This window comes from Drosophila biarmipes, chromosome 2L, assembly GCF_025231255.1.
Source record: "Drosophila biarmipes strain raj3 chromosome 2L, RU_DBia_V1.1, whole genome shotgun sequence".
Lineage (NCBI taxonomy): Eukaryota > Metazoa > Arthropoda > Insecta > Diptera > Drosophilidae > Drosophila > Drosophila biarmipes.
This window is the reverse complement of record NC_066612.1, coordinates 21,668,203-21,690,875: the sequence shown is the minus strand read 5'-3', so window position 1 is coordinate 21,690,875 and position 22,673 is coordinate 21,668,203. Positions and strand designations below refer to the sequence as shown.

General features: G+C 40.2%; 1 protein-coding gene across 1 annotated transcript in view; it reads right to left on the bottom strand.

Moving 5' to 3' along the window:
• Positions 1–17,854, bottom strand: part of LOC108034047 (protein nubbin) — a 42,097-nt gene extending 24,243 nt beyond the window's left edge. Inside the window, exons 1-2 of the mRNA XM_017108796.3 lie at positions 17,420–17,854; positions 9,584–10,614 (exon numbers count right to left, since the gene is read on the bottom strand). Of these exons, the coding sequence (XP_016964285.3) occupies positions 9,584–10,454 (871 nt within the window). The 5' untranslated portion in view covers positions 10,455–10,614; positions 17,420–17,854. The remainder of the gene's footprint in view (positions 1–9,583; positions 10,615–17,419) is intronic.
• Between the last annotated feature and the right edge of the window lie 4,819 nt (positions 17,855–22,673).

The following is a 22,673-nucleotide window of genomic DNA, read 5'->3' as shown; positions in this document are numbered from 1 at the left end:
CGCTAGTTGCTCCTGCTTTTCAGCCCCGTCTCTGGGTTCTTTGGCTTAACTAATTGCTCTTGGTGACTTGACTTGACTTGCCGAGCAACTGAGTGAGTTGTAGTTGCTGCTGCCAGGGAACTGACACAATTGCCTGTCAATTGTAATTAGTTTTGCTTTTTGAACATTGCAAGAAGGTGGATGGGAAGAGGTGAGGACTGAAGTCAAGTGCAGTTATCCAGAAGTTGGTCTTTGGGCTTGAGATTTTCCGGAGAAAATATTCTTGTTGCAGAGAATTTCCAAAAACGCGGAAATAGTTTGTCCTCATTTTGCAAACGTTGCAGAAAGCCATCTAGCGGACAGTAGGTGCACTAAGTCTAAGGGTGGTTAATCCTCCGATTGGAGCAGCAGAACGTGAAGAAATTTCTGATTGGAACTACCTATACATTTTTATAGCAAAACTACTGTGTAAATTGGCTAAACATCTTTCAACGCGACCCCAGATACTCAACCCGTTTACTAACGAATGTGATGAGAAGACACCTAAAAGCATTAGAGTACCTACATGACCCAGAACAATCATCTAAATATAAATGGAGCTCAAGAGACCCGGCACAATTCGTTTGTTCAATTTAATTGTAGTATTTTTTATTTACAGCTAAACACCTCAAGAAAGTTTCTATTATCCGACAGCCAAAACAACCAATTTTCCCATTCAAGACTATTTCTAACTTGTTTGACTTCTTTACGGAGCTTGTCTGCCGCTTGTCTGCGCCTGCAATTGAGGTGCAAAAATAAAATAAAGCGAAACAGTTAATAACTTTTTATAGCCACAACAAAAGCGAGTGCCGTGAATCGGACAAGTTTGGCCCGCCGACCAGGCCACAATGATTCACCGGCAAGCCAGCAAAATCCACAATGATGCGATCTCATGGCAGACAATTGCCGACAGTTGCAGCGACATCTAGCGGCGGCCGGCGAAGTGTTAAATAACATTACTACTTTATGAAGTTGTTTTTGTCACTGGGAAGTGTTTATGGGGCCAGTTCAGAGATCGCTCAAGGAACTGGACAGCGAAGGGAGCTAATTAGCCGAGCGGACCGAGGCGGGGACAAAATGCGAGTATAGAACATATACACGAGCATCGGAATGGGTACGGAGGCAAGGGCTTCCCAAAACTAATTTCAGATATGCATCGGCCGATGTTGCTGCCACGGCTGCTGCAGCACGCCCTCCATTGTGGCCAAGAGGTCGCTTCTGTTGGACGATCCCGGCCGAAGCCGAAAGAGCAGAATAGCCTGAACCTGCCCGGCTCTTTCGGCTTGAATTAAAACCAATCACAGCAACATGCAAAAACAATCTACACTGCTGCAACATGTTGCTCGTGCACATGTACATACAGTTGGGGTCAACACAATAGCACCAATGGCCATGAACGTGTTTGTGTAATCCCTAGCTTGGTTAATGCTTTAAGCATCCACACGAAAATATGTTATAAGATAACATTTATACTTTGTTCTTTGGAGAATTTAAATATTTTTAAGATTATAAATTTAATATTTTTAATGGTAGAAAGAGAATCTTAATCTTAAAATACATAATTTTTCAATATAAAAGTGCTCAAAAAACAAAAGATTTGTGATATAATATTTTAACAATGCCCCTGGAGTGCTATTATTCGGCCACCACCTGTTTATGTACAGTGAGAGGATCTCTTTTGGCTCAGCGTTAAAGTTATATACAAAAGTAATATTCGTCATAATCATAATGATAGGCTTTCAGAGCTGCAGCAGCAGCAGCCGCCATGGCAGTTGATTATGATGATGACTCGCGTCCTTCTGCGCAGGCACAGCAGCAACAACTCACAAAGTAGCCGCGCAAAGAGGGGGAGGGGCTCGGGAGGGCGATGGGCGGCAGAGGGGCGGCCAAGTGGCTGGGGAGGCACCACGGCAATTCCAAGTCGTCAGTCTTACGTACGACGTCCGCACGATCCATGCAAATTAAATGAAACGTACGAAAGGCGCAAGCAGCAAAAAGTTCCCATGACTTTGGCAATGGATGATCGGTTCAGGTTCGCTTCAGGAAGGGGGAGGGGGTGGGGGAAAGGGGTCTGCAGGGGATAGTGACTGTGGCAACTTGCAGATCGGGATGCAGTCGGGCACAGGTCCAACCCGCGTTCTCGTTGTGCTTTGTATGCTTCTTTGCTGCGCCTCATTTTCCCATTCATCCCATTCAATTCACTTGCTGTTGCCGGGTACCAGCAAAAATAAGGTGTACCTCTAACCGTTTTAAAACTTAATTTTGTAGTAAAATTATGTGAACTTGGGGTACTAAAAAATAGGTATAAATAAATAAACAAAGCACTTACGTGCGTCTTTGATTATACATATAGTTATGTTGAAGACGGAAACGCTATCAGAAGTCAAGTAGTTAGTTCCAATTTTTTTCTGTGTAATTTTGGTTCATTTCGCAATTCGCTATTATGGTTATTGCTGCCTGCTTTTGAGTGTCATAAATCCTCTGGGTTTAATAATACTTATACACCTTTCCTGAAAATTCCTAATTTTGTAGGTTCCAAAATGGCGTTCATTGTGTTGAAATAAAAACGTTTGAAGTGCTGGATTATATTATGTAAATGTTACAAATATTTATTTCGGTTTTTGACAACTCTGTGAGAACCCAACTTGCTGATATTCTTAATCACCAAACATTGGGCTGGTTATGGAAAGAAAGCTACTTGTTGTCATTGATTTCTTGGTATGGATTTTTTAAATAGATTAATTCAGTAGTTTTCTCAGAAGTATTTAAGTGCTGGCGACGATTTGGTCTAGCCTTTTGGACGATAAGGTCTCTGGAACTAATGATTCAGAGAAATATGCTTGCGAGCAACTTTTACAATAGTCTTGTACTTTTTTCGAACTCGTCAAACCATTGATAATATTTTCAGACAGTTAAAAAACATCTGCACTGGCGCTCCCCTTCTATACAAAGTGTGGTCAAAACACTTAACCGAAAAGAAACCGAAAACACCGCAGAGGACGACTGGCCGAACGTCATCTTGAAAATGTGTTGAAAAGTAATAAAAATGTTGGCACAATTTTACAACCACAAGAGCGTCAGATGAGCACAACTTTTGCACCGGGAAGAGACTGGCGTTAAACTGAGCCTCATAAAAGTCGGCGTCATGGGGAGAGTGAATAGTGTAGAGTGGGGCAAGAACGGGCCTGAAGACTCCTCTTCGGCGCCTGCTAAAGACCACATATACTGGGGACTCTGAAGGTCAGTCGTCAGGGAGTGAGAGCGATTTGAAAAGAGTTTGCCGACAGGGGAGTGTTTGGCTCCCTGAATGAGATTTCCTGAATTATGAATTCAAAATTAATACCGGGAACTGTCTAAGCAATCGCTACCGAAGACCGTCTCCTTGTGGCGACCATTAATCTTCCCTGTAGCTGGCAAATTGTTTTGTGTCTTCTCTACGACTCAGGTAGGTCCTTTGGTGCTTCGCATCTTTGGGTCCCTGGTCTTCTTGGCCTTGTTTGAAACTCAATTTGCCAGCTAACTGTAAAAGAGGCTGCCGTCTAACGCCTCCCGGCCGAAAGGAACTTGGTTAATTGTCTTCCCAGGAAACTCCGGCCAGGCCGCAAAGCTAATTTGCCTACGAAATGTAGTCGGGATCTTTCGGCAAAGTCAATTAATTTTGCCACGGGGAAGAACAGTGGTTCGCGTTCTTTGAAACGGTTTCCGCCTTTTTAGAGGTTCTTTTGATATTGATTTTTTGATTACGATTCGTGTATAACATTTTTTTTTAAAGTTAATTTTTTATTTAAGTGTTAGATTGGACTTCTAGTCCATCTTAACCGTGTAATTTTGACCTGGACTATAAAAGTGCACGTAAAAATATGGCAAGAAAAATGTAAAAGGGCTCGATTATCGTCCCCCTACCACTGTGGCCGACAACAATTTGACCCAAAACTCTCCCACCCTTTCTCGCCCGGGACGTGGGTAATTTGAACGCATTTTCAGAGAACAACATATCCGCTGACCCGCGGGATCCGCGACTCCCTTTAATGGGCCTGCAATTTTCATATGACAAGCCAGGCGAGATTCCCGGGCAATTTGAATCCGCAGATCCTCGGAGACCCGAAGACTTTAAATTATGATTAAGTATGATCATCTGGTACTCTCACATGGCCCCATAGCTTATACATATGCTGAGCAATAATAAAAAGCGGAAATGCTAATGATAGGGTTTCGCAGTTCGAACATTGAGTGAGCAGCGAGTTCCTCCAGTCCTCCCTCGAAGATATCCTTTCTTGCCAAAACACGAAAAGCTCACGTTCCACACTCAAAAATGAAACAAATTTATAGTTCTTGTTCCTTTGTCTCTGCGCCTGCTGCTCGCCAGGCTCTTTGAAATTATTATTTATGCATATAATTTGACCAGCTGCCTTTTTTTGGGTTTCTGCGGAAAGAAACATCGACGGATTTTATGAGAAGACCGACCCTCTCGGCCAAAACGTAGGCAAATTTCCCTCACCGCCTCAGACCGAAATAAAATATCACGTCTCAACTTTATTATGGCTAATTGGAGGCGAAGACTGCGGCGGTGCAAATTAAATCGCTGACTTCGCGGGCCCACGAGGCGTATGAGTTACGATGCGCTCAGTTCGCTGGAAATTCAGCGGCTTGCGTTCTGAAGAAGGCGCCAGGATGCAGGCCACTCTGCGCAGACTGCATTGCTCAATTCAAACAGAACGTAGCACAAATTTACCATTTTTTATGGTAAACATATCGAGGAGGCACTCGGCTCGGTTCGGTTCGGTTCCTCCAGCGACTGCCCATTGGCCAGCAATCAAACTAAGTTAACTGCCCAAACGTGCTTGAACGGCTTCGTATTGGAACGGAATTGAATGCAATTTTATTAAAATTGTTAAATGCCATGCAAAGAGGGTGAATTCGTGCCGGGCTTACGGCTTTCCCAAGGGAGGGGATTGTAAAGGATGCGTCTTAAGGAGCTGCCATTGCAGATGTACCTTTTTTCTCATTAATATATCCAATTTTTTGTGTTAATATTTCAATTTAGAGGTACATGGTGCCCCTTTCCTGAATATTGTTTACTTCTAAATCTTTTTAAAGATGTAATTTTCGGCCATGCCGAATGAGAAAGTGATGACCTAGTAAACCTAGTTTGGCTTAAGCCGACTTAACCCTCCATTACCATAACTGCACATTTTTTAACCACCCATTGTCATACCAAACTCCTGCTCAGAAACGGTCGGCTCCCACACACATAAATTTCAGTGCAAAAATTATTATCTGCACCCATCGAAACATATTTGTTTAAGTTCAGCCCAAAAGACGCAGCCCAAAAACGCAAAACAAAAATCGAAGTTAAGCCAAAGACAAAAGAGGCTTTCCCACAAAACAAATTCCCAGGGCCTTATGCCTAAGCATGCATAATTTTAATTTATTTGTAGCAGCAGCAACAACGAGAGCCAAAACCAAAGCAGCCCAGACAACTGGCCAACTAATAAAAGTAAAAAGCCAGCCTGAGCAGTCCAAAATGAAGCAAAAGCAGCCAGGCAAAACACTGAAGCTGGGGCCAAGGAATATTTATGGAAATACCTTCGGGGCGGAGCTCCCGAATTGCGAAAACGTTGATCAAATTTTGCCAGATAAGCGACGACGACGAAGACGAGCGTGGATGATGATGGCGATGGTTATGGTTGTGGACCAAAGCCCGGAGCTTTGGGATGTGAGCGTGACTGAGGCATAATGCCATTGGTCCAAGTTTAAGCAGGTGCAAAAATCAATTTATCGATGTTAGGAAAATGCTAAGGGATACTGGATGACTGAATGGATGCTTGATAGTGAAAATCTTCTAGCACTAAGGTTATTAAAGCAGTTAATCACAGTTGAATAAAATCTATAAATAAATCAATGAATGAAATTGAAATTGTACTTTCTCCACAGATTGACCATGCAATGCACACTTTGCTGTACATGGCGTGACTTGGTCCCACTGAAAAAGCCCCCTATCTAAACTTTATATACATTAGCTTAGAAAGGAGTTACTTTAAAGCCATTCGAGGTCATAAAACTAACAAAATCTATTTACAAATTCTTGCCAAAATCGAAACACAAATCTTCTAAAATTATTCTTTCTAAGCCGAAGACCGCTCCTTAGCCCGTGACTCACGCACCCATCTCGAACCCATCAAGCTCATATGCATGTCGAGGTCTCCGGTCATCAGCCAAAGGAGTAGGAGTTCGCCGGCGGAAGGGGGAGGGCCGGAGGAGGCTGTGGCGGCTTCAACTCTGCGGCTGCCTTACAACGTCATCAGTTTTCGAAGGCGTTGCCAAAGAGCAACCGCCGCGGCGACTGTGGGAACTGATATTGCATGCTGCACACATACAACTCACCGCGAGAGCGGTACGTACTTCGTAGCTCGGATAGCGTAACTCCCCTCTGAACCGATATCGTGCCTCTGAAATCTGCATTCGGGCCTCGAACTCGTTTGCATTTCTTATTTGCAGCGGCCGCGTAGCCAGCCCTCGTCAGATTGGCTGGCGTAATCTGTTTTAACTTGGCTCGAACTCAAAACTCGAACTCCGTCTGGATGGATGTCGATGTGGCTGTGGATGTGGATGTGGATGCGGAAGTGCCTGCCCACCCCGCTTTTTGACGGTAGTCGTGCTTTGGTTATAAAAATTGAAGCCGCCATTAAATTCTGACAGTTGTCAGCTCTCGCGGTTTCGGTTTCTGTTTCGGTCCCGCATCCAAGTTAAGTAGTTAGGAAGGAGCCCGGATCCACCGGCTTAATGGCTGCTGTACTTGGCCAAACGGCTGATGATCGCCCTGGCCAGGGATTTGGTTATATGGCAATGATCTGGCCAAGCAGCCGCAGAACGTTTCTCCCAGCAATTTGCAACTCCGAATGCCTAACTGGGCATTTAGCCGGTAATAGCTCCGCAGCCTAATGGCCTAATGGGATAACGAATTGAACTTTAATGCCAGTCCAGCTTATAGAAAATGCCTACTTCGCCTTTGAAAAGCTTTATGAATGCGGAATCTTCCCAGAATTATATTTGATTGATGATTCTGATAGGCGGTGGGGTCTTTTCACTAATATTAATAAATCATCAGTTCACCTTATGGGGTGATCGCTTATAGCGGTATTTGTAGTTCACATTTATGCAATAGTAAAGTACACATTACCAATTTAAAGCAGTGGAGCGATTTTGTTTGTTAAAAAGTCTGCGGCTTAGTTGCTTAAGTCCCAATAACTATAGTGAACTTATTTTAATTTTTATTATACTGACAATAACCATTCCATGACAAATGACACTTTAATATTGAAAAAAAACTACTTTATTGGGTCAAATTTTAGGGCTTTTAAAAATGACTAAATGACTAGCGTTTTAAGTTACAAGTTTGACTTTGAGATATAAGCAAGTGCGATATTTCTTACACTCTCAGCTTTTTAGCGTTACATGATTTATAGCTGCCACTTCATTTGTGATCTTTTCAGGTAGCAATCCGAGCTATCAGTCAACAGGCTGCAGCCTGATGAGTTCAAATTGCTACTGCACTCGCCCCGGCCTCGAGCTCATCTTCATTTATCACTTTCAATAATAATCAAAAGCCATCAAAAGCTTTGAACGAAACCGAAAAAGGCGTCAGAGGCCTCCGAGGGATCCAGACAATAGCTGTATCTGACAGACTGCAATCAAGGTGGAGCGAACAAAAGACGCTGGCGAAGAATCCCCGGCCGGCGCGGTTATTAAAAAAGAATTTGCATAAAAGACAAACCGGGGCACGAGTTCTCCACAGCACAAACCACAAGGATTAAGCAATAAATAACTGGGACCGGAGAACGAAGTGGTTAATTTTCTATGAAATTATATTCAAATTAGTTTGATGTTGCCGTCTCGTCTCGGCAAGGCACAAAACTGTTGTACAAATGGCATAATTATGGCATAGACACAAAGCACTTTGAGATCACTCCGAGGGCACTTGAAATTATGCTAAAATGGCAAACGGGAGGAGGTGTGACCGGGATGGTGGCACAGGTACGGTCTTTCGGCAGAGGCTTGACTGTGGCCCCGCTCATCAATTATCCACGTGCTTACAGAGGCTGGCAATTTGTTAGATGTCTAGGCGGTGGGTTGGCCCAGAAGCGGCGATGGGGATTCGCTTTTGACACCTCTGACGTGATTATAACACTTTTATGGTTCGTTATTAATGATATTCATATTCAATAGAAGCAGGCAGAGTCGGAAAGAATGCTTTTTCCTGCGGCTAGACTTGAATTAATCTTGGTGACAGACCTATAAGCAGGGAGTATATAACATAAAGTTATGAATTTAATAGTTTTTTTTAAGTTTTGCTTGAATTTTTTTTTTTAAGTGGTTAGCAACACTATACAAATTTACATGATTTTGAAAGTATTTTGTACACATGTAAACAGACTATGCAAATCAAAACTCCATTATACTGCTCCCCAGTCTCATTTCGTAATTAATCAGAGCATATTACCCTAAAGGCTTTATGCTGATTTACGTACAAAAAGTATAATTTAATTGCTCGACATGCGATTTCGTTTCCTGAGCAGAGGGCCATGTAAATTTCCGCCGACCGAGACGTTTATCAGGCGACCAGATATTCGAAACTTGACCACGGAATATTTATTCATTCCAGTCTCATACCCAGCACGTCAAGTGGCGGTGGCCTAAACCAACAAAAGCATTCTTATATCTCCGAATATTGCGTGCAGACAACAGAGGATTTTGTGAAAAGCAAGCTGAGAGACACAAAACCCAGAAAAAGGGAAGCAGAAGTCGACGATTGGTTGATGAGAGGGCGCTGCGATGACGGTAATGTTGCGCCTGATGATGATGTTTAGGAGGCCGGGACTCCGCTGCTCCGGCTCGGGACCTGGCCCAAAGCGATCCGACTGCTGCGGAGGTGGGTGCGGAAGTGCAGTGCACCAAACGTGTCTGCTGATGAGGCTAATGATATGAAAATGAGTCCGGACCGGGCCCGGGCCCAGATGACACGAAAGTGTGAGCGAGCAGCCGTGGCATACAGCATAATCATTTCATTTTATGAATGAAATAAAGGCCGCGCAATAAATCAAAAGACACACACGTTGCCAAAACGGAGCTGAGAGGTGGATCAAAAAACGAATCAGACCTAAGCCGAAGCGTGATCGGGACAGGAAATGGAAATGAGCTAGCATTATCGAAACAGCGAGGGGGTCTCGAAGGATGCGCCGCTGAAGCGGAAAGTGGGGAACAAAAGATCATCAACAAAGAATTTATATGATACTCCTGGCTTAAATAATATAGTAATTATAAATATTTTTTAAGAAAATTGTGTGAAAATGTTTTTTTTGTTTTTCCTACAATCCTGGCTGTTTGATTTACCAGCTTTGATTTCACCAAGTTTAAAAATATTTCATAAATAACACAAAATATAATTTATAAAAAGTATTTTCAAAACTTTACCTACAGCTAAACCAACTGGTATTTTTGAAAGCTTCTCGATCGCCCCTCGTTTGTTACTGCAGCTGCCAAAATAATCATAAAACATCAAACTTACCGCCTGAATTTTGCATGTGGTGGCTGATGTTGCTGTCGTCATCATCATCATCGATGTCGTCAGTTGTTGCTGTTGGCGCCTGCAGTGTTGCTGATGTTGTCGCTGCTGCAGGGCCCCTTGAAGTGGCTGTTGCTGCTGCTGCAGTTGCTGGTGAAGACGCTGAAGCAGTTGTCGCTGGTGTCGGCGTTGCTGTTGCCATTGTTGCCTCGGGCAGGGCGTCGTTTTGCTGTAATGCGACTAATGAGGCGGCAAAATTGACGTGTTGCTGCGGCGTGAAGCTAAAGACCGATGTTGCGGCCACTGATTGAGTTGTTGGCTCGCTTTTAATTGTTGCTGCTGGCTGTTGTTGTTGCTGCTGTTGCTGCTGCTGTTGCCAGTACTCAGCGGCAATCAAATGCTGCAGGCTGTGCGTAGGCAAATGCTGGCCAAACAGATTGCTCAGATGTTGCAGCGGCGAACTGCCGGCAACACGTTGCTGCAGGAGCTGCTGCTGCAGCAGCAACTGCTGCTGCTGATGATGATGTTGCTGCTGCTGCTGCGACTGCTGATGGTGATGATGATGGCTGTGATGCGGATGATGATAGAGCAATGTGGATGCCGCAACGCTTTCGGTGGCCTCGCCATTGATTTTATATTTCGATGTTGTTGTCGGCGTTGACATTGTTAGTGCTTCCGCTGCGGACAGCTGTCGCTGGTTGATGTGGTTGCTGCTGCTGGCGCTGAAGTTGCTGTTGCTGCTGCAATTGTTGCTGGCCCGATTTGTATTGCAATGGCTTTTGTATTCAAGTAACATGCCGTTGTTGCTAGCAACTCGCTGCTGCTGCCGTTGCTGAAGTTGCTGCTGATAGTAGTTTGCTAGCAACAATGGCATAATCAGTGTGTACGGCTATATGTGCCAACAGCAGCAGCAGCACAGAGCACATAGGTAATCACTCCCGGGCGCAGATAGCAGTTCAGAGTGCTCGAAAAACACCTCGGGAACCTTGATTAGAGGCGATAGCCGCAAGTTGGTCAAGTGGACAAAGGCTGGTCTGTAATTAGCCAAAGAAGATTAATTAGCCATAAAGGGTGTGTCGTGGGGGCGAGCATGCGAGGGCCATAAATTATATCAAAGCAATTGTCATGGTAATAAATAAATTTAGAAAAATATTTTCGAGCCAAGAATATTCTGGGCTGGCCAAAAGCCGCAACAATTAGAAATTCAAAGAGCTCAAATCGCATTTTCAGCTTAGAAGACGAGCAGGAAAGAAAATTCTCTTGTATTTATGCAAACTCATCACTCCGCACGCAAAGTATGATGGACATGTGAACCTGCTTATCTGCAGGTTGAAAGCCCCTGTTGGGTTTTTTCTTTTCTTGGTTTCTCGCTTTTTTTGTCATTTTAATTAGTTCAATTTCGGCTTATGTTATTTTGGTTAAATCTGCTCATTGCCTCCGAATTTCACTCGGCGACAAGAGCATTGACATGACGTGGCCGAAAATTAAAATCCGAATATGCCAAATCATTCTTACTTTTGTTTAGCTTATCAGCCCCTGCAGATGGAAGGGGATGGAGGTGCCCTAAACAGTTGACAAATTCTGTCAACGGTAGCAGCAATCGAACTGAATATTCATAATCGCCAGCCGAAAAAAATAGTTTTAAGCTCTACACTGAAATTATTGTGTCTAGAAAATTAAATATATTATATATAATAAATGAAAATTGAAATTATTAGGTGATTCTATCCTATTATAAGTATAGACATATACTTATAAAAATAGTATATTGATAATAAGGAAATCGATTTTTAAAAATATATTACTATAATATATATACATATATTATTATATATTATACTTAAATGCTTTTTTTAATTTTAACAAATTATTAGCATATATTCATATTCATTTTGTTGCGTTATATGTATTAATAGGTTAGGTATCACATCCTCCTCATACACCATTAACAATTAAATGTTATTGGACTATTATTTTTTATCTTGATCGCTTATGTCAGTAATATGAATAAATAAATTTGCTGCAATTGAACCAGGCAAGACCATCAATTAAAATAATACAAAATATGGATGAACATATCTAAAGAAAAAAATACATTTTTTATAAAATTTTTAAAGTGGAGCAAAAGTTTTGACATCCGATAGGAATGGAAGCTAGGTGGCGCTTTCTGCTGAGTACAGGGTATCTGATAGTCTTGTCTTTTTCTGGGAAATAACATTTTTTAGTGTTTTTTTGTGCAACTAAAATATTCCTCAGTGAAACTTTTGTAATGTACAAGCTCTCCAGCGCTTTCGACCCATTGGCTGCACAACATGAAAATAGATACACGGACAGACTCCGATCTCGGCATCGTAATTACAAGTCATCTATCTGATGTATTTGACCATTTAAGCCACAAACGCAGAAGCAGACAAAGTTGAAAAGACGGAACAGTAGCCACGTTGGGAGGTGGGGGTAATCGTATAAAAATAAAAAAATAATCAGGCAATAAACGCCGACAAAAACAAATTTTCATTCATGTACAGGGCCTAAACACGCATAATTGCTAATGCCATTTAAATGTGTGTACAGAAAAGAACACTTTGTTAAGCCCAAGTCATGTTCACTTATTGAAGAAGGTCCCGATCTATATCTGAGTGCAGCGGAAATGTGAAAAGTGACGCTGCCGATTTCTCTCCTAGCCATTGTTAAATATTTACCAACATTTAACCCTTTAAGCGTATCACGAACTTATTTTGGTGCTTAATGGGAACGAACTGTTCGTCCAGACGGTTAACAGTTTAATCAGGAGAAACCTCAGATGTATGTCACATTATGTACTGTATGTATTAATGTAAATGTCTTTTTTTGATTTATAGTATAATATTTATTTTCAAACCATAGACCATGGGGGGATACCTATAAAATGGGAAACAAGGATAAACGCTTAGTCGAGTGCCTCGACTGTCAGATACCCTTTACTCAGCTTAAAAAAACAAAAGAGAAATGGAGATATACAAGCAGTAAATATATTTCATATTTCATACATATTTCAATATACTCGTATGGTACTGTAGCAGGCAGTCAGATCTAAGCGTTTTGGCCTTTTGTGAGCGTTAGAGTGTGCGTGGCACCCTGCTGAAACAAACTTTCGCTGTGCAGGAAGCCCGGGAATCTGCATGCCAAGTCTGACTCCTCTAGCTTTTATAATTTCCGAGATATCAGCGTTCATAAGGAGAGACGGACAGATGGGCGAATGGGCAGATGGACATGGCTAGATATATTCTTTATGGGGTTGGCGACGCTTCCTTCTGCCTGTTACATACTTTCCGACGAATCTAGTATGCCCTTTTACTCTTCGAGTACCGAGTATAACTATTGTTAAACTTTTAATTTGTAGGGGGCAGATAATAGAAACTCTGCGTACAAATTACATTTTTTTAGCTACCTTAAAAGAAAAGAAAAAGAAAATTTAATCAGTGCGGCAAGTACTTTAACAGCTGAACCGGGAAGTACACAGTTGCACTCTACTGCATCTGACAAAGCTTCCCTTCTTACAAATCCGCAACGTTATTAAATCTAAATACCACTTATAATAAATTTAGCTTAAATAGAAATGACGACATTGGCAAATATTTTTATTACACATGATCTATAGTTGATAGTTGTAAATATCGATAAGCTGCGTGAAACAGGTCTGCCCCTACAAATCAGAATAGATATGACCTTTGCCCAAGTGTGACAATGCCTCGGCACTCATTACGGGTGTGTTTCCAACTCCTCTTCTGAAGTATTTCCAGCGAATACTAATTTTCTCGTCGCCGGCTAATCAATTTCGGCGGAAGGCTTAAGGTAGTCAGAAATATGTAGATAAATTCACACAAAAATTGACAATTAATAGAAATATATTTTTAACTTGTGGTCTTAAAATGCTAATAGAAGTTTAGTTGCTAGTCCATAAATATTAGCGGGAATTTACAAAATTAATTACATTTAATGCATAACCAAACAGAAGAGCTCTCCCATCGATTTCTGTCACCCTTCACAATATCGAAGGGGGTCTGTATTTTTCATGTTTATGAATAATGGGGCGCCATTCGTTAAGTGCCACAGGGAGATTTCCTGCGGCTCAAGCCGTCTTAGCTGTGCTCCACAAAAAATAGCAAATAAAAAATGCGTAATACTAAATACTAAATGAAACAATTTGTGACTTAGCAACTAAGACAAATTAACCCTCTGGTAGCTCAATATTAATTAGCAACACATTACTGATTGCCTTGTCGCCGGAGCCCCAAATTCGTAATTCTAAGCAAATTATTTGTCTTTCTATCTAGACATCATCGTTTCCCCTTTTGACACTTGCCTTTGACTCATTTCCATTTCGTGGTATCAGCGGCCCTATGTTGATAACCGGCTGTGTTTGTTAACTGGCCAGGTCTTACTGTAATTGACTAGTGAATGCCATTCATTGTTCCCGCTTTTTCAACTTGTGACAAATTTTATTTATTATTACTTTGGTTTTGTTCTTGTGTCACGTTTAATCGTTATTGGTACCGTTTACTGGCAGGCGGATTCTCAAGAACAGACGTCGATCTAATGGCAATCACGTGGCACCTACCGATCGATAGTATAAGAACCACTTTAAGTGAGGAAGTGGAAGAGGTCAATAAGGGGAAGCACGTAACTCAAGCTAAGTCAAGATCTATAAAAGGGGAAAGGCTTCTTGGAATTGAGATATTTGGTTTATATTGTCAAGCCTTTTTGATAACGATAATAACCATCCCGGAGCGATCCACCGCACACCCTTAATAAAATATATTTTACAAAAGTTAATAGTCATTATCCTCAGTAGGTTGCTCTAATAGCGCTTTTAGGGGCAAGATTCAGGGTAATTTTTAACGGTAAAACATATATAATGTAAAATTGGAATACAAATAGCGTATATGTGCCTCAACCCCGTCGGACCGTTCACCCTTAATAACCAGCTGGCACTTGAGGCAAGTACTATCGCACCGGACCTTACCTAACCCAAAACATCGAAAACGTAAAGTCCGAAACCGGTATGAACCGATTTCCAAGATTGCAAAATGTGAGGCGTGTTAAAAGAAACAGGCCCCCAACGGACTTTGCACGGACTAAACATCAGCCCATACTTTGAGGTTCCATTGTTTACCCGGTGAAAGAATTACGAGTTCCTAGAACCGTGCCACTCACCTCACAGAATCGAATTCAAGTGAGCTGAAGTGGAAGGGGCAATAAACGAAATCAGGCGAATTTAATAAACTCTAATCATAAGCCATCAACTTATTTGTTAATTTTGCATTTTATATTTTATTGGATCGTAAGATTCGCTTTTCCGCATGGAGAGGATAGGGGTAGAGGCAATGCAAGATCATTTTCACGAAATTGGCTTATCAACAGCAGGGAAATCAGTTGTTCTTATCACCCATACACTGACTCGAAGTTTGTCACCAAGTCTCCTATGCAGTATTTTAAGAGAAGTGATTCATATTTAAATAATATTTGCAAGTTGTCGGCTTGATAAGATTTCAATCAACTGATACCTACTTTGTGCACTTCCAGAGTCATTCAAAACACTACTAAATTCTTTTTGGAAGAGGTACTTTTAATGTATTAATTTTTATTGCAAATGGACCGTTGACGAATAGAAATTTTGAATTATTTTATTTGTGAAAAACACACTCTAACAAATATATTCTCTTCGGTACCTAATTGGTATTTAATAATGTTTATAAAGATTACTAAAAAAAAACATGTTCGTAAGTTCAGAGCATACAATTGTCACCATCGTCGATTTTTCCATGAAATCGATACGGCATTACCTATTCAATGATTTATTTTTCACTTCGACGATGATATGCAAAGTGCTCAGTTATGAAGTCGGTTGAAGTGGAAGTGCTGGGCATGACAAAAGTTCTGTGCTTTATCTCACCTTAACTCAACCTCACCTGCCGGCGGAGTCTTATCAGCCCCAAGCAAACAAATTGAACTCATTTTTCTTTTTAACATCAGCTTCGACGCAATTGTCGACACGGGTCGACATAGATATAGATACTCCAAAAAGACCCAACTCGTCTTGGTCTTCTTGGCCTGGTCTGGTCGGTCTTAATCAGTTCAGTTCGGTCGGAGAAGCTCCGAATATGGTAAATGGGAAAACGCAGTCGAGATAATGCTACGCCAAGAACAAGGAGAAAGAGGCAGGTTGCATTTTCCATTCCATTTTTATCTAATTAGGCTAAGCAGGCAACGCCACAAACGTTGGACAAATATTTATTATTGTACTGTAAAAATAATCAATCACTCGATCGTTACAGCAAATGGTAATGGTATCTGTACGACGTATCTATATACGCCGTCCAGATAACGGCATTTGAATAAGAAAAAATAAAAGAGCCCAACAAAAAGGAAATGCAGTTCCAACTTGTCCAGAGGCACTTGAACTCAAAACTGCGGCGCACCACAAGTGTTATGCTAATAAAACATATCGAGGCGATCGCCTTATCAATAAGGCAACATTCAACCCGTATGTATGTGTATAGATGAAGATATAAACATTAAACAAATCAAATGGTGGCGCGGTACGATACTTAAAGCGAAAATCGATCGGGTTTTCTTACACTCTGTTTGCAGTATTCATTTCAATTTCAATATTATTTACCGCTTGACGGTTCATCCCAACGATATTGCGAAAGGGTACTGCAGTTACGAGGGGTTCGGGCGCCCCACTTCAGGTTTTGTAGAGTAAACTTTAATGCAGGTTCTGTTTACCTCCAGGCTAAAACTCGAGGCGCCTTAAGTAAAACAACGTTATTAAACAACATATGTAAGCCCTGCTCAAGTGCTACACATTTCCTTTACCTTCCAATAACCTTGTGGCTTTCAATCTGTGCCTAAAATAGTGCCAAAAGAAATCAACTTTCTTGATAATCAAACACAGCAACCCATTGTAGGAAGGGGTGACCCCTTAAAGAAAAGGGAAGCAACATAAATTCAAGAATGTTTCATTTATTAAAGGTTGTTAAAGATTGTAGATTAGGATTGTGAAATTCCACACAGTTTTGATTAATTGAGTGATTCATGATTAGGGTCCAGGTGGCCTGGAGGAGTCTTATCTCAAACATTTTAGGATGTCAATCGGTTTACAATTGAATAACCACATTCAATAAATTTTTAGGAAAATATAGGCACCTATGTTGGTTCTTGAAAATAAATAATTCAACAAATCCCTTTTAAATTTTGTACCGTACAAAAAAAAAGATTTTTTGGAGTTACGTCTTAGGAAACTAATAAATTAAAATTTTTTGGAAAGTTACAAATATTGAATTTATTTAATTTACAGGGCTTTATGCTTTGAACAAAAATAACTTTACCGACGTAAAATTGTAAATCTTCTTTTAAAATCAAATATACGAAACCCTTTTCCGGAAATATTTTCAAAAAGTAACGATTCAAATAATTGGCCTTGCCGTTAAACACATTTGTTAGTATTTTCAATGAGATATTATTCAACACACTAAACTTACAATTAATTTCACACTGTCACTGTTAAAAAGTGCATGTATTTAACTATAATTCAAATAATTTTATATTGACTAGAGTAGAACTACTTTCTAATTTTAAGTTTAAGATTAAGAATTCTTTGGTTTCTAATTAAGTGTTATTTGTTAATTGTAATCTAATTGTTAAGGTTTGAACCTTTTATAAGTACTAAGAAATATGTGACTAGATAAGCAGCCGAAAGCCCCAGCAGCTACGGCTGTCATCACTACTGTAGCTTAGTTTTTATAAGTAAGCCTACAGTGTACCAATAAACAAATAAATAATTTTCTCAAAGCTTACCTTTATGTGTAAGTCATTAAAACAAACTATTTAAGCATTTCAAAAATTAAAATTCATGTCGTTCATGTGAATAAATTGATACTATTAGTATTCACTTTAATTTATCTGCACAAAAGTAGACACTTTTTCAAAAACTATAAACCAATAGTTTTTCAACAACTTGTGATTCCGCAAGCGGAATTTGCGTCTCATTCGCAGCGCGCCTCGATTCGCACAAATGCCGTCGTCAAAACGCAAAAACTGCGGCACTAAAGAGATCGGGTGGCGAAAAGTCGCGACGCGAAAAGAGCGTGATGAGAATGGAGGGATACTTCAGAAGAGGTTCGCGAATCGTATCAGATCGCATAGGATCGTATCGGTAAAGTATCGTTTCACATGGGATCTCGCGGAGGACAAAAATTGCAACAAGTCCGGGAGCGCGCGCACTTGAGCTACAACCACTGAACGCTGAACTCAACTGAGGCGAGCTCGCTAAAAAGTGTCTTAAAGATGCGCAACAGATCGGCAACTTTAACGGCAGCGAGCTGCAACAAGTTTTTGCCAAATCCATAAAAACAAAAGCAAATAAACAAACAGCAGTGCACTCAAACAATTGCAATGTAAAGGTGTCTTTGTGTTTGTATCTGCCTCATCTAGATCTGTGTGTGAATGTATCTTTGTATCTGATGCAGGTACCTGAACACACAGATACACCTGCTTGCGACTTTGCAATTGCGGGAGAGGATAAGAGAGCAAGCTCTCTGAACCGTTGATAAGCTGGGTCTTACAATAAATTTTTTGCATTGTAACAACAAAAATAAAAATCCAATAACGAACTCCTTATACCTTTAATATGCTCTTGATATTCCTTCTCTATAAATGTTTCTCAAGCACGACTCTCTCTTTCCTCTTTCCGCTCTTTTAACGCACACCATTGCAAAAAGCTGCGATCGCTCTCTTAGGTTCCACAAAAAGCTGTCTCCATGGGTGGAAAAGAGACAACTAATCACTCTTACCATTGTACTGCACATACCTCTGCGTTATTCAAATTTAGGTGTTCGCCATCCCACTCCCTCTCGCATGCTCCCTCGCTTTATTTAAATTTATGATTATCGCCTCGTTGTGTGTGTGCCTGCTTAATCCAATTGGAGGTGGAGCCGCGCTCCCTCCATCCAATTGGGAGATATATTCGCATAGACTCTCATTCCGTCTGCATATATCGTCTCTTTATCTGTCACTTTGTCAGAGGAGGGGGTGGGGTATTATCTTTATTTCGGGGCCCCAGCTCTATCCAATTGGATTTGTGTTTAGCAAACTGGTTTCGCCAACGCCTCTTATTGGCAGGGCTATTATTAGACGTCTTTCGGCTTTCAACTAAATACCAACTGATCATAGAAAAGATCAGTGCGAATAAACAGCAAAAGTGTCTGTGTTATCCCATTCCTTTTTTAGTTTGGAAACTACCAAATAAATAATTTTTTTGAGGTTTGTTTACTTTACAAACTAAACACCTTTAAGGCAAACCAATATGTTAGTCCTAAATGTATTGTATTTGTATATCCCTCATCTTTTGTAATAATTAATTTTTTTGTATGTACATTTTAAGGACAAAGCGTTATAAAAAGGCAAAAAAATCTTTTCAAGAAGCACTTTGAATCTTTATTAAATTAAATTGATTCGTGGAAAAGTTGTCTGTGTATATTTGTGACTGATTGTCTGCTTTTGATGCGTTTACTTAATTTTCATCTCATTCAGTTCATAGAAAAAAAATGAACAATAAATTCACAAAACTACTTTTAACAAATATGCTGCCAGTTCGCAGGTAACCGGTGATCCATTGAATGCCTTCGAGCAATCGATTTGGGCATTCAAGGGCATTGTTTTTGGATGTTGACTGCGGGCGCCTTTTCTTCCGCGCCACAAATCGCAGGTCGCATATCGCAATCGCACAAACTGCTGACACAATTCCGCCAGCAATTAAGTTGATTCACCTCCGCGGGCTGGATTTTACCTGGCGCTCAATTTGCCGGCGTTTAAGAAAGCTGTCAACGGCGGTCGGAAATCGGCGACCTGGGTGCATAATGCCAGCGGCCAACTGGATCTGATCTTGGCCAATTGTTTACCATATCAGTCCGGCAAGGCATTCCAAACTGTCCGCTCGGGCTTATTAGCCTGTCGTTTGCATTTCTGTTTTTCTGCGGTGTTTCCACTTTGTTGAAGGCGCCGGCCTCCCCAGTGAACGAGCCTGAATTTGAATGCAAATTCCAGGCATTGCGCTCTTTTGGTCATTCAAATATTGCCGCTGCACAGTGGCCAGAGAGATAGGGAATTATTGCGAGGCCATCTCGGTACCCAACCACAATGAGGATCTTGTCTTTTTGAATTGAAGAAACCTAAACATTAAAATGTAGTCTATAAAAAACGACATGTTATTTAAAAACCTTATATTACTGTAGGAAAAACATTATAAATATTAGATTTACGATTACATCTTTAGGACAATGTGTTAATTTCGTTTACTGTACTTCACAAGATTTGAAATTACTTTAAAATCAACTTTCAAAGCATTTAATATAATCAAAGTTCGTATATCATATTTTCATATCATTAGTAAATTTTAAAAGGTAAACTTCAAAAAGAAAGGGAAATGTTCTAATATTAATTGCTGTTTAAAAATCAGTAATGTAAAAGTTATTTAGTGATCTTTAAAATCATGAAAGTAAATTAAAAAGTCATAGACCCCCTATTTGAATCATTACTAAATAGTTGTCCATCCATTGTTTGCGCTTTAAGCCACCATTACAAAATGATAGGCTGTCCTTAGGCCCTGGTTCATATCACGGTTGGTTTGGTTCCTGGAACTCCAATCTGTGCTTAAATTACCATTTAAATGTTGCTTCAGCCGAGGCATTTCATCACAATGTTACATTCACATTACTCAGGCAGCATAAAATTGCAAACACATATTATTGACACATCATTATCAATCAAGGTTATGCTCAGTTGAAAGTCCGCAATGCTTCCGCAAAAAGGCGAAGAGGAAGGCTGGCAGTACTCGCTGTTCTCTGCGCAGATTACAGCTAAGTTTTATGACCATGATTTATGGCAGAATTCTTCCTAGGCGGCCGTTCTGGTTTGATGGTCCAGGCCCAAGAAGCCCAGTGCACCATGAAGCCAATCCCAATCCGACTACGAATCCGAAGAAGACACACTACACACTCGCTGACACGCACAGTCTAGATGCGAGCGGGTACCTAGATATCTGCAGATACCGCCAGCACTCTAGCATGCTTTATGGTCTAATCCCGATGGTTAGTTTTGTTCAACATAAACTGCTCGATTTCATGTATTCCATTTAAATGTCATAGAAAGTTGTTGCAAATCAACTTCTGCGCCCGCTCATTCCTCGCTTTTACATCCATATTTATTCGCCATAATTTCGGTTGGTTTATGGGATTCTCTCATTTTTTCGCTGTAAGCCAAATGCATTTGCCTTGTTTAATCTGATTATAATTGGTAAAACAGAGGCATAAAATATTCCAAATGATTGTTATGCCAAAGCTAATTGCGATTTAGATATGGGTTGGACGCGAAAATAAATATTTTGTACAGCAAGTACTACTGGTCTTTTGCATGTATATAAGTATAATATTTATTATATGCCCTGAATTAGCTTTGCTTAAAACATATTTTTGCATTTTTAAACATTATCTGTGCTTGTGCTAACACTTGTTTTAACTTCATATATTTTTAGTTATTATGTACAATTTAAAAAAATTCATACCAAAAGTGTAAGCTCTTAAAATTTGATTGTTCTGTTCTCATTTCTCAGCTTCTCAAAATATTGCTTCATATTTGGTATATCAATCCAATGATAACAATGATAATAAATTTAAATAACATTCAATGATTATTTAACAACACAACTTTATTATAATTTAATAAATTCTTAAGCAGTGAGGGGAAAAATATATGACCCAAGATCTTCCCTAGCCATTTAAGGCGAATTGCTCGCCCTTGGCAAAGTTTGGTAGCTTTGCCTCCCTAATGGCATCTCATCCATATGGAGCAGCCTGCAGCCTATTTTTCACTTCACACTTTGAAGCACGGCATGCCGAGCGCATTTTTCTCTTTAACGCATTTAAACCTCACAGGTTAACCCCAGACTTTGCATTTATATTAAAAACCCGAGCGCAAGCAATCGAGGAAAAACAATTAAATGTGATATGAAAAGGGTTGTCTGCGACCAGCTCGTTGACAAATTGTGCGATTATGCTAGGCTATGCCGACCGAGAAACAGAAAGTTCTAAAACTTTAATTGTCGCTTTACAACACCCGCAGCAAACGCAACGTGCAGACAACAAAAGGCCATGTAATTATACATCCCCATACATCCATTTCGCCTCTCCTCTGACACACGGAATTCTTCTCGAGCATTACAAATGAGCCATTGGCGTGCCGTCCCTTGATTATTATAATTTTTTATTAACGCTTTTCTCTGGTTAATTGTTTTTAAGCAAATAGCGCCCGAGGGCAAGGATGTCTAGCTTTAAAATTTATTTTTAGTCTAGCCATAATCTGAGATGTATAAAACTTTATGGAGGATAAATTAATTGAGTAAATTTATAAATACGGTATAGGCACACTCCTATATATAAATATATATCTATAATTGTTATTCAGCTTAACACATTTTAATTTTAGATGATAACTGCAGAAAATATTTAATAAACGTATATATATTTAATAAACTTTTGTAAATGTATTTACCTTTACAAAATTCAACTTTATTTTTTTCTTTTTTATAAAGGGCGATACAACACTACAAACTTCTAGTACGATAACGTTACGAGTTTATTTTTCTATTGACAAATGTTTGCCTAATTAAATTGCGACTAACATAGGCCCACCCTCTAGCCGCGCCTTTTCTAATTGTTAAAGTATAGTCAAGTCTTGCTAGCGGGTTTCCCCGCAATAAAAAATATCTTGGTTATGATGGGCCGTACAGGGTCTGGTAATTGCTCGAGATTTCCATCTGTTCAATAGTTAATTTTTTCAGGAAGATTTCCAACAGCTTAACGTCTTTGTTGGATCTATTGGCGCCACCGGCAATTGGTTGATTCGAAATCTACTTCAACAGTTCGGTAATTGGAGTTAACAGTTTGACCTGAGCTATTATAAATGCACTTCCTAATTAAATTGCATTTGCTTTAAATAATTGATGAGTTAATGAAGGTGAGGCTCTGCTCGAGATTATAGATATGACAAGTGGGAA